Raw genomic sequence first — 13,017 nt, 5'->3', positions numbered from 1 at the left:
TCCACATCTTCCCCATGTTACGATTTATTGAAGTACTTAAGTCAGTTTGCGTTATAAATTTTTAGGTGGTGGAGGATATATTATGTAGCCCTGGAACCGCTAGGTAATTTATCCATGGTTGCCATGTGGTCAGAAAATTTATTAACGTATCCGTCCGGATAGCATGGATTCTTTCGTATAGCATAATTGTAGAGATTCTGTTTGTCACCTCTGAAAAGGAGAGGTTCAGTGTTTTCCATTTGGAGGCGATGTGGATCCTTGCGGCCATACAAATAACTTGAATAAGCTTATGGGCTTTAAATCTAATTCCAGGTTCACGATTTCCCAGGAGGAGCATTGTGGGTGACTTAGGTATCAGGCCAATGAACATGCGTTTTAGCAGGTTGTGTATCTGTGTCCATAATTTTGCCACCTCCGGGCAGGGCCACCAGCTTGGCACCCCCTGAAGCTATTTCCAACTTTTATTCCACTTGGGCTACATGGATAGACTTTAGGGATTGATCTGCTTTTTCAACCTGACTATCCCGTTTTAAATCTTACTATGAAATAGATGTGTTATTAAACTAGCAAATGGACATAATCTTACTGACTAAGGAGGGCAGATTGCTGCATCCTCTCAACATGCAGGTAGCAGACTACCAAATGAGGGAGCTAATTACACCTGTGAGGAACACCGATAAGGCAGCCACTCACACAGCCTCTCAATATAGAGGGGTATGCAGGATTATTCTGCTGGAAAATGGCTCTTGGAAGCCGCCATGAGGGGCAGCAAATGTGGCTGCAGGATCTCCTAAACATATCACTGAGCTGTCCTTGTCCCTCGTACCACTAGGGGTGACCAACTGTTGCATGTGATGCCCCCCCCCCCCGCCATCCCATCACATCACGGGGCAGTATGCCGCTCCACAACAAAGGCAGGATTGAGGCGCTCACCCCTAGATCTCCAAACATGGCCGTCATCAGTGCCCAAACTAAACCTGGATTCGTCACTGAGAACAACCTGGTTCCACTCCATAGCAATCAAGTTTTGTTGTTCACGACACCACTACAAATGATGGTGTCAATGACAGTACACGTAATAAAAGGCACCGTGAACCAAATATCCTTCAGCCAAGCATCTGGAAACGGTTCTGACAGATACAGGGGCCTGCAACAATGGTACCACCTGTCTCTGGATGGCGGATAATGAAACAGTTGGAGCAGCTCATGCTTTTTGGACACTCAGAAGATCCTCTCTACTGGTGGTATGTTGAGAGTATCCTGAGCCCAGTTGCCCTATCTGTATGTGCTCTCATACTTCCACTGGTCTCAACATCTCCTAGCAGTCTGGTCAGAATAGTCCAGGTTGCAGGCAATTTGGAGATATGACCATCCAGCATTCTCGCATTCCAGCAATACACCCCCTCTGAAACTCTGTTAACTGGGCAAAGTCTCTTTGATTGCATCATAGAAGTATCTCTAGTCCCCCTGCCCCTTCCCAGGGTGCCCCACACCTTCCACCCTGCTATTGCATATGACTTCTACCCCTGTACCTCCTTACGGTTCCCACCCCATTTACTTCCTAATAACCGATTTCCACGCGTAATTGCCGTACTGCTTGTGTTCCCCCGTGCCTTATCTCCCCTCCCCATGTACCTCCTGTATCACCCCTACCCCTTTGTTTCAAAGTGATTGTATATCACACGTAATTGTTGTATTGTCTGTGTTCTCCCTCACTTGTCAGAAGAGCTTCTGTCTTAGCTCCAGAAAGTAAAGACTTTTATACTATCTTGGCACTAATGCCTCCGTGTCTGTTTCCTAGTCCGAATGACAGAATAATGCTAGTGTATTTTGTCATGCGAAAAAAAAAAAAAACATATAGTGTGCACACTGTTATACAACCATAAATGCCTCTTCCCAGACACACAATAAGCTTGACACTTCATTGTGCGCTAACCTTAAGACAAAATGTGATTGTTCTCAGTAAGAGAAACGACGTAGTCTTGTAGATATGATACCTTTTAATGGCTAACAAAAATACATGATGTAATAATAGCGAGCTTTCGTACCAACGCAGGGTACTTCTTCCGGCTTATGGATTGGATCTGAAGAGGCATGGATATTTATACACACTTATAACATACATACTTATGACAAGGCACAGATATGGATGTGATTGGTTCGCACTTAAAAGGAATTCTGCAACAGCAAACAAACTTTTTTTGTCTAGGCACTGATAGCGGAGTGAAAGTTTTCATTTGTTTTCATTAACCTTAAGACATGCACATCTAAACTTGTTATACAACCATAAATACTTTAGCTCTCTGCCAGAAGGACAGAAGGAAACTCAAAATTCATGCATGGCTAAAAAAACAGGTTGATGTCTAAATAATCACACAATAAGCATATTCCTGACACAGGCGGGCACTTGTGGTTGGCGACGTCTGTGCTTATGTGTGTGGGAACAGTAGCATAATGCCACACAGGCATTGTGCTAGGTTGGGCCTGTTGAAATAATGACGTGGTTAACATGCCTTGTGGTCAGTCTGCATGAGATAGTGAGTGACAGTGGGTTTGGCAGAGTGTCGCAAGTGACAAGTGTACCTGACCTGAGTGATAGCAGTCTGGAAGTCCTGGCAAAAAGAGAGTCCCAGCAGCACTCACACCCTAGCCCAATAAGGGAGAGTGGTAAATTAGTAGGAGAAATATGCAAAACCACCCAAGGAGTTGTGAACCCTCAACTCCAAAAGCTGTAGTAGAATTTAAGACAAGATGTGGCAGAATAAATGGTGAAAGAAGGTTTCTTTAAGCAAGAAACTTTGTTGTTCCATAGTCAAATTTATAGGCAACGTTTCAACCTTCCAGGTCTTTTTCAAGCCTCTATCTGACGGCACAGAACAGCAGGTCCATGCGCATTCTCCTCACGTGCATAATAAGTGGGTGAAAAACACAGCATGTCCTATTTTGGTGCTTATTACTATTTTTTCTCTATCCAGGCCAAGACCGCCATAACAATGTTTTCCAGCCACAACTCATGTCTGCACACTCTCTCCATTCTGGTGCTTTTACCCTTGTCAGTATTCCCCCATTCAATAGTGCCACCTCTGTGGCCTTATATAGTAACAGTTCACCAAATATGTCCCCAAATACTAATAGTGCCCCCACTAAATTAGTGTTCCCCTCGGTGGCCCCATTTATAATAGTGACCCTTCTGTGCCCCCAATCGGTAATATTGCACCTTTTGTGGCTTAAAGGGGTTGTCCCGCGAAAGCAATCGGGTCTATACACTTCTGTATGGCCATATTAATGCACTTTGTAATGTACATTGTGCCTTAATTATGAGCCATACAGAAGTTATAAGAAGTTATTCACTTACCTGTTCCGTTGCTAGCGTCCTCGTCTCCATGGTGCCGTCTAATTTTCAGCATCTAATCGCTAGATTAGACGCGCTTGCGCAGTCCGGGTCTTCTTCTTTGCTGAAGGGGCCGCTCGTGCCGGAGAGCGGCTCCTTGTAGCTCCGCCCCGTCACGTGCCGATTCCAGCCAATCAGGAGGCTGGAATCAGCAATGGACCGCACAGAAGCCCTGCGGTCCACCGAGGGAGAAGATCCCGGCGGCCATCTTCAGCAGGTAAGTAAGAAGTCACCGGAGCGCGGGGATTCAGGTAAGCACTGTGCGGTTTTTATTTTTAATCCCTGCATCGGGGTTGTCTCGCGCCGAACGGGGGGGCTGTTGAAAAAAAAAAAAACCCGTTTCGGCGCGGGACAACCCCTTTAATTTAGTAATAGTATTCCATTGTGGTCCTGATTACTGATAGTGCCCCCACTATGACTCTAATTAGTAATAGTGCCTCCACTGTGGTCCACTAATTAATAACAGTGCCCCCTGTGGCAGTATTCCCATCTGTGGCCCTAATGAGTAATAATGTTGCCATCTGTGAGTATTCCCCTCACTGAACAGCTGGCTGGCCAGCCAAGCAAACAACAATCTTTTGACAAGCAGCTTCTCTTGTCGCACTCAGGCTTCATTCACATGGTTTCATAACCACAGCGTGGGCGAAAATTGCGTGAACGAGAGGCCGGCAACCACGAAGTCTTGGCTGCAACTCGCGTTTTATGCCTGTTCAGATGGCCAAGGCTGCGGCGCATATATGCCGCAGCCCCGGGATACCATCGGCTAGGGGGTGGGAGTTTAATTCTGCTAAACTCTCACCCCCTTGTCGGCTTACGACAAGGGGAGGAGGTGGCAGCTTAGCAGAGCTAGTCTCTCACCCTCTCTGCTCCAGCCTATGGGAGCTGCGGGCAAGGGGGGGGCAGGACTTTAGCACACCAGCTCTCGCCCTGTCCCACCCCCTTCCATTGCTCATGCTGCTATACTCCCTCTTCTCTGTCAGCTGTCATAGACTCCCATAGGAATCTATGGCAGCGGCTGCCATATTCCAGCCAAAGATTATTCCAGAACTATCTTTTCTGGCCAGCGTAAAAATGTCCGTCCGGAATGCACACCGTTCACGCTATCTTTGCCGGCCGTTTTTACGCATCAGGAATACGCCCATCTAAACTGATTAATTGGAAACCAGTGAAAATGCGTCCGTTACATGCTCATGTGAAAGAGCCTTCACTGTGAGAAGTTCAGGCCACTTTAGGACAATTTCACTCTTCCCCCTTCTCCTGTCCTATGCTACACTATATGCAGGAGAAGGCTGAGAATTCATGTTAGTCTGAGCATAAAGCAGCATGTGTTGCAGCCAGAACTTCTCACAGTGAGGACTTATTCACATGAGCGTATATCAGCCGCCATTTTCAGAGCCTGCCAATATATGCTACAATCTGATGCATTGGATTCCAATGCATCAAATCACACAGGTGTATTCCCGCAGCATAAAAGTGCCCAGCCTGCAAATATAGCGCTGGGCGCTTTTACGCCGAGCAACAAAGATGGTCCTGGAACTATCTTTGTGCCCCTTCTCTCCTCTCCTCCGGCTGTTCGCAATGGGAGGGAGGAGGACAGGGACAGAGCTAAGCTCCCTCCCATTACAAACAGCTGGAGGGGAGGAGAGAAGAGGAGAGAAAGGGGAGGGAGTTTAGCAGCGCGACTGCTAAACTCCCTCTCCCCTCTCTCCTCCTCTCTCATCATGTGCAAAACAACCAAAAAGTATCTGAACAGAGCACTGAGTGTTAACCCATTAATGACATGGCCCTTTTTTCCATTTTTGTTTTTTTCCTCTCACCTTGTAAAAAGTTGTAAATTCTTTATTTATCGATCGATGTCGCTGTATGAAGGATTGTTTTTTGTGGTACGAATTGTATTTTTCAATGGTGCTATTTAGTTTGCACTGAGAAACTTTAAAAAATTTCTAAATGCAGTAAAATGAAAACAAAACTACATTCCGCCATCTTTTTGTGTGTCTTGTGTCAATGGCGCACAAACTGCAACAAAAATAACATGATAACCTTATTCTATGGGTCAGTACGATTACTACGATACCAAACATATATATATATATATATTTTTTTTTTGCTGTTCTACTTTTTTTTTTCAAAGACATTTAATTATTTTCTGCCTCCATCTTCTGCGCACAATAACTTTTTTATTTGTCTGTACTTGTGTGTACTTGTGTGAGCACTCAATTTTTGCCAGACATCCCGCAGTTTACGTTGGTACCATTTTGGAATATATATGACTTTTTTGAATGCTTTTTATCGCATTTTTTCTGGGAGACAGGGCGACTGAAAAAGTGCATTTCTGGTGGTTTTTCTTCGGACGACGTTCACTGCGTGGCATAAATAATGCACTACTCTGATAGATCAGACTTTTGTGGACGCGGCGATTCCAAATAACTATTTTTGTTTTATGATTTAGATTTTTTTTATTATAGAAATGGCAAAAAAGGGGATGATTTAAACTTTTATTACTTTTTTTTATAATTAGTAAAACTTTATTGACCTGATTTTAACTTTTTTTTTTAGTTCCCCACAGGGGACCACAACTAGTGATGCTTTGATCGCTCCTGCATTTTGATGTAATGCTACAGCATTACATCATAGCCCTATCAAAGAGGGGACTTAGAATAAAATAATAAACTTTATTAAATAATTTATTAAAATTGAATACCACATAGGACACAACAAATAACACAAAATGGCGTGTGTCGCAAACTGAGTAGGCGGCACACCCAATTATTTTAGGACAGACACAGATCAGTGGTGTGTGGTTCCCGACTCCACCCCTTGGAGCTGTATAACAGTTGATCACTGTATTTGCTGCATGTCACGTAATTTCATTGGTTTGTATGACCTTCTGATACCAGTCTTAGAGGGAAAGAGAGTTTGATGCGTTTAAATATGAAGGTCCCTTCAGATGGCAGAAGTTATATATCTGCCTATGATCACTACAAACTCGGTGGATCTTACGTGATGGGGCGTCGGAGCCACAAGATTTTGGTTACACAAACACCGATTATTTTATATAATTAAACACCTCCAAATGGATCTGTATGGATATTTTTCGGTTTCAGGAGGGGACTAGATCTGTAGTTTATGCAGTGTCCTTACTCCGATCGTCGGATCTATATTTATATAGCTATATCGATATCAGCTGGTGAGCTACTGGTTGATGGTGTTGCTTATACAGGGCTCAACAGCTGATAAGACTTCTTGTGTGATTATTGTGTTACTTTTTGCTCGAATTCTGATATAGCTGTATCACTATCAGTCGATAAACTGCTGATTGGCGAAAACTTAGTTTTCAGAATGTTTATTCTTGCACCATAAATAGTACTCAAACTCAACGCGTTTCACCACTCCATTGAGTGGATCCTCAGGAATGTTTCAGTGCTTAGAATTAATTTGTAAGGAGTATGCATAGGCAAAGTTTAATTACTTGTGTGCCAGGATAGCGTGTGTCCTAAACCCAAGTAAGATAGTAGTATACTACACTTCCAAATTCACAGAGAGGCAGCAAGTCTTTTCAAAATTATAAAAGCCCTGTCACAGAAAAGACGAACGTAAAAGAGATAAATGTTATTGAAGTTTCATTAAAAACTACACTTAGGGCACAACATATAACACACAGAAATGGTGTCGCCAAGACAGGAGGAAGTGGCGCACCTACTACACTTGGACAAACATTTACACATACGGTCTGAGCCCCACCGGCTAGAGGTTATTAATAATGTGTCGGATGAACTGAGGGTCCGACAGTAGGCTGCGGAGAGGCCTAGTGGTGAGTTAGAAGAAATGCCAATACGGGCTTAACAACTCGTTTATGGCCTCCACGCTTAAAGTCTTTCACTCAGACTAAAGACCCTTTGTTAAATTCATTCAGTAGAAATTGATAGGGTCTTGTTAATAGAGAGTGCCCGGGCTGGTGGGGCCTCGGATAGAAGTGTTTTAATTTCTAAAAAGACTGAATCTACGGTCTTATTTTCAAATAGAATGCTACAGAGAGTGTGTCTCCAAGTACCCCAATGGTATGTAAAGGTAAGTATGTTACTCCTGAGTAATGAATTTCAATGGAGAGTGTCTCTGTAGGTAACCAGCTCATTAAAAACTTCGTACAGATTGTGTATGCTGTGTGGTTAAACTCTTTAGTATATAAATCTGCTTGTTTACTTCAACTATAAACGGTTTCGACTCTACGCGTTTCGCCACTCCATGTGTGTGGCTCTTCAGGAGGATTCGTATTTTAGATATACAGAGCAGCTAAAGAAGAGTTTTAGTCTAATAGAGCTTAGAACAAGGTAGAATCAAAATCGAAGCAATGTTCGTCCAATGTTGAGCTTCTACTATCAAGATTCTCTCAAAGCTATAAGGGGATGAACTTAGATACTAGCTGGGGTGCGGATCATGTCCTAACCCTGTCTGGTTCACTGATGGGTTCTAGCTAATACAGAAGCCCATCTGGTCTCCAAACCCAATATACAATCTCTAAAAAGATTCAGAGAATATAGAGAAAAGACGAGAATAGCTCAATTGTTAGAGCTGTCCTCAGAGCTAGACTGAGTTCTTTTAATGTTGAAGCTTGTCAGTATATAAAGCTGAGTGAAAAAGGACTGTTAGGGGTATGAGACAAAATTAGTGCTCATGGCCTAAAGTCCTACGCATGGATACCGCAGCTTTTAGATTTCTGACATTAATCAGATAGTCAGGCTGTGTATAGGTAGCGTGGACCTGAAGGAGAGGATTATCCTCCTATCCAAAAATCCTTTCAATAAAGAGTACAGCCGCTGTCTGAATAGCTCAGTGCTGGGTCAAAAAATCTAGACCATCGAAGCTAGAAAGAATATCCCCATTAGATATAAGTAGCTTAAAGAGAGAGAGTAAAATAAAAAAAATGGTAGCTCCCACAGCCTTGATGGTAGGCCAGGGAATGACCAGACTCATAGAGTTGTCCTCCTTATATAGTCCTCAGCTCCACCTCTTCGGGAGTGATCAAAAGTCGCTGTCCAATCGTATATGCAATTATACACAGCCAGCGCATGTGTTGTAAACAAGATCAGGAATTAAAAGATGAGCCTAGTGTGGCGCAGAGTGTAAGCTCACACCTACGACCTGAAGGTTGCAAGTTTGAACTTCAAGTTCATACCCATGCTGTATGAAAAGAGATCGCGGGGCAACCTCTCTTTATACATACTCCGACGCTACATGACGTAAATGTACATCATATAGCGGGAAGCGGTTAAGGGGTTAAATGAAAGATCATTGTTTCATTGAGAAATATTTATATAACAGGATACAGTAATACCTCTACTAGCATTGACATAGTCCTATTTCGAATAAGGCTGTTTTTTTAGCCAAAATTTTATCTCTAGTAACATTGGTTGCCTCTAATAACACCGGCGTGTGCCAGCCTACATGACCTTGCTGCTGAACCCACATGATCCCCTGCTCTGCGTCTCCTCCTCCTAATGCAACCCACCCATCTCCATCGTCAGCAACGTGTAATACACTATGGCAGTACAGTACAATTGCACTCCAATGTAACAGCACAGAGAACCTAGTGATAACGCAGAAGAGAGATAATGATGTCACCTGCAGTCCTATGTACCACCACAGAGAACACAGTGATAACGCTGAGGACAGATGATGTAGTAGATGTGACCTGCAGTCCTATGTAACAGCGCAGAGAACACAGGGATAACACTGAGGGCAGATGATGTACTCTAGTACAGCAGATGTCACCTGCAGTCCTATGTAACAGCACAGAGAACACAGTGATAACGCTGAGGACAGATAATGATGTCACCTGCAGTCCTATAAAACACCACAGAGAACACAGTGATAAAGCTGAGGACATATGATGTAGTAGATGTTACCTGCAGTCCTATGTAACAGCGCAGAGAACACAGGAATAACACTGAGGACAGATGATGTACTGTAGTACAGCAGATGTCACCTGCAGTCCTATGTAACAGCACAGAGAACACACAGTAACATGTTAAAAAACATGTAAAATGTTCATTTATTTTTTACAGTAGTCTTTTAATTTATTGTTGTTTTTGGTATTAAAGGCCATATTTATTCTCCATTAAATGTGTTTTGTTGTGTTTTCTGGAATATCTAGAACAAATTAATTGGATTTATATTGATTCCAATGGAAATAATTACGTGTAGGTGACGTTCGCGGATTCTGCAATTGAAATTCGGTCGTGTGCAGGTGGCCTTAGAAAGGAGGTGATAACTGCAATGCTTAATAGTGGCAATAAAAAGGGTTTTCTGGGCAAATACTATTGATGACCTATCCTCAGGATAGTTCATCAATAGTTGATCCTCGGGAATCAGCTGATCATCAAGCCTGCTGACAGTGCAGTGTGGCTGGACGTCGTCATTTGCGTCAGAGCAGGAAGTCTCAGAGCCAGCTTCACTCCCTTTGAAATCAATGAGAGTAAAGCCGCCTATTACACATTCATCTCCATCCCCAGTGCAGAGCAGGAACTGTAATAGGCAGTTCCAAATATTGGGCTTCTTTCACATGAGCACATAAATGTCCACGTTTTTTTACCTGGCCGATATACGCGACCATCTGAGCCATTGGTTTCCAATGCATCCGTTCACACGGGCGAATATACAGCATGTAAAAACGTTGAACCCTGAACATTGGAACAAACGCAACCGAAATACGCTCCAACGCATATATGTTGGGCAAAAAGATAGTTCTGGAACTATCTTTTGGCCAATATATGCCTGCGGGTCCCATAGACTACTATGGGAGCAGGGGAAAAAAAGAAGGAGGAGGCATTTTTGCAGCAGCTATGCTGCAAAAAGCTTAAAGGTGCCTCTATATAGGCATCAGAAGACATTCAGAGGATTTAAGCTGAGCGAGAGTTTTCCGGTCGCAACGCATTTTTTCGCTGAAAAACCACACTCACAGTCATGTGAATGGATGAGAAAACGCTAATTACCCTAACGGAAAAAAGTCATTTCATATGATTTTACGGAGCCACTGAGAAAACCTAAAAACGCCTATGCTCGTGTAAAAGAGTTTTTATGGTGACATCCAACCCTACTACACCTGCACAGGCAGCAAACCAGACAATCAGCTGATCACCAGGGACCCCGAGCAGTAAATTCACAGCAATCAACTATTTATTTGTATTTACCAAGAAAAACCCATTAAAGTTCATTATTTATGTAAATATATTCTCTTTCTTTCTCCAATAGGTATCATACTTGTCAAAACGGGTCCGACCTCCATTTACAAGCTGCTCCATCAGTTCTGCTTTAATAAATGGAAAGCCAAGGGAAGACACTAACATTCCAGAAATGTTTTACGATCGTCATTGCACAAATCTGCCTTGCAATCATTTTATTTTCATACTACGATTATGCAAACCTCTCGATGTTCATTAATAAATTGGCATATACAAATATCAATCAAGAACCAGCTAAGTTGATCCTTGTTTGGGGCTGGCCATTTGGTAGTAAATTTCCACTTAATGACTGCCCGCCATACACTGATATTTCTGGATGCCTTTACACAGATAACAGAACATTGTACTCTTCTGCAGACACAGTTGTTTTCCATCACAGAGATGTATGCTATTCCAGAAAACAGTTACCTCAGGCACCAAGACCACCAAATCAGTATTGGGTGTGGTTCAACTTGGAGTCTCCATCCAATAGCCCAAACTTGTATCTTATGGATAATCTCATCAACCTCACAATGTCTTACAGAGCGGACTCAGATATTTTCTCACCTTATGGTTGGTTAGAACCCAATCAGCAAGAAGATAACTTCACCATACCTCCAAAGACCAAGCTGGTGGCCTGGGTAGTCACCAACTGGAAATCAAATTCTACAAGAGTGCGCTATTATCAGGAGCTAAAGAAATATCTATCTGTAGACGTATATGGAAGGCAGCATTTACCTCTTCCGGGAGATGACAATGGAAAAACACTGTCCAAGTACAAGTTTTACTTTTCTTTTGAAAACTCAATTCATAAAGACTATATAACAGAGAAACTCTGGATGAATGCATTAACATACGGGTGTGTACCAGTTGTACTGGGTCCTTCTCGTAAAAACTATGAGCGGTTTATTCCAAAAGAGTCTTTTATACATGTTGATGACTTCTCGACGGCTGAAGAGCTCGCTAAATATATCTTAAAGTTGGACAGAGATGAGGATGCTTACCAACAGTATTTTACATGGAGGTCCAGACTTCATCCCATTGGAAATCCTAATTGGCAGACTCATTACTGCCGAGTATGTAAGGCACTAAAAGAAGCTCCTAAGCACAAAACTATTTCAAAACTTGGAGAATGGTACAAATGATTTTAGGAGTTGTTTGATACTTTTATTTTATTTCTAAGTGAAGTGAAATTAAAAAAACCCTCAATTCCGCCATCTTTAGGGGAGTGGGGTCTTGTTTTCACGGCATACATGTTGCAGCAAAAATAACATGATAACTTTATTCTGAGGGACTGTACGATTATGAAGATACCAAAATTTCTATAGTTTTACTTTTACTGTTTTGCTTTCAAACAGTAAAATATGTTTACAAAAAAATAAAATTATTTTTGCCGCCATCTTCTGACAGCCATAACGTTTTTATTTTTCTGTTGATATAGTTATAGGGCACGTTTATTTTTCTATTATCCCATTTTGGAGTTGGGATAATAGATAATTTTTCGATCACTTTTTATTACACAATGTTTTCTTTTTCTCGACCAAAAAATGCAATTCTGGCATAATTTTTTTTCTGATGACGTTCACCATGTGGGATAAATATGTGTCACCGATTGGCTGCACTGGTCAGGTGACAGTGTGTGATGTCATCCTGCACAACAAACATCAGAAGATCAGCGAGGCCATAATGCTGGATCACAGTGGCTGAGGACAGGTAAGTACTGTGTCTTTTGGTATTTTAGCACCATAGTACCTGTACAGGGAATGGTGTGCGGTAACTGGACAACCCCTTTAAAAGTTGTAACCTTTACAGTATATTGTAGCATAGAAGACACATTATGATACTATATAATACAATAGATATGGATGATGTATCTGTTCTGTAATTATAAGAGTATTAGAAGTCATTACGTTCTGTGACCATCTCAAAGCACAATTATAGTGCATTATGCCTTATAAAACATACCTCAACTGCTGCAGAACCTCTTTCTGGATCCAGACCAAAAACCACAGTAGAAATCCACGGATTATGACATGATTTTTGATTTCACGTTTCTATGACACCGGAAAGTGAGAAAATTACATTCCGTACGTAAAATTTGGACGCTAATTCTTTTGTGCATAGAATTGAATAATCGAGTTGGGACCCATTAGCTTTTCCTATTTATGATATAATCAATGCTCGCGCTAAATTTCACGTTTCCATGACACCAGAAACTGAGAAAACTACATTCCGTACGTAAAATTTGGACGCTAATTCTTTTGCGCATAGAATTGAATAATCGAGTTGGGACCCATTAGCTTTTCCTATTTATGACATAATCAATGCTCGTGCCAAATTTCACGTTTCTATGACACCGGAAAGTTAGAAAAATACATTCCGTACGTAAAATTTGGACGCTAATTCTTT

At 42.1% G+C, this 13,017-nt stretch overlaps 1 protein-coding gene across 3 annotated transcripts in view; it reads left to right on the top strand.

Moving 5' to 3' along the window:
- LOC136582156 (4-galactosyl-N-acetylglucosaminide 3-alpha-L-fucosyltransferase FUT6-like) overlaps positions 1-12,007 on the top strand; it is a 36,784-nt gene extending 24,777 nt beyond the window's left edge. For all 3 annotated transcript variants that reach the window (XM_066582983.1, XM_066582982.1, XM_066582981.1), the window contains exon 2: positions 10,640-12,007. In XM_066582983.1, the coding sequence (XP_066439080.1) occupies positions 10,707-11,753 (1,047 nt within the window). In that variant the 5' untranslated portion in view covers positions 10,640-10,706 and the 3' untranslated portion in view covers positions 11,754-12,007. The remainder of the gene's footprint in view (positions 1-10,639) is intronic.
- The last annotated feature ends 1,010 nt before the right edge of the window (positions 12,008-13,017 follow it).

The sequence above is a fragment of the Eleutherodactylus coqui genome, chromosome 11 (genome assembly GCF_035609145.1).
Source record: "Eleutherodactylus coqui strain aEleCoq1 chromosome 11, aEleCoq1.hap1, whole genome shotgun sequence".
Taxonomy (NCBI): domain Eukaryota; kingdom Metazoa; phylum Chordata; class Amphibia; order Anura; family Eleutherodactylidae; genus Eleutherodactylus; species Eleutherodactylus coqui.
This window is presented reverse-complemented; position numbering and strand designations above follow the sequence as displayed.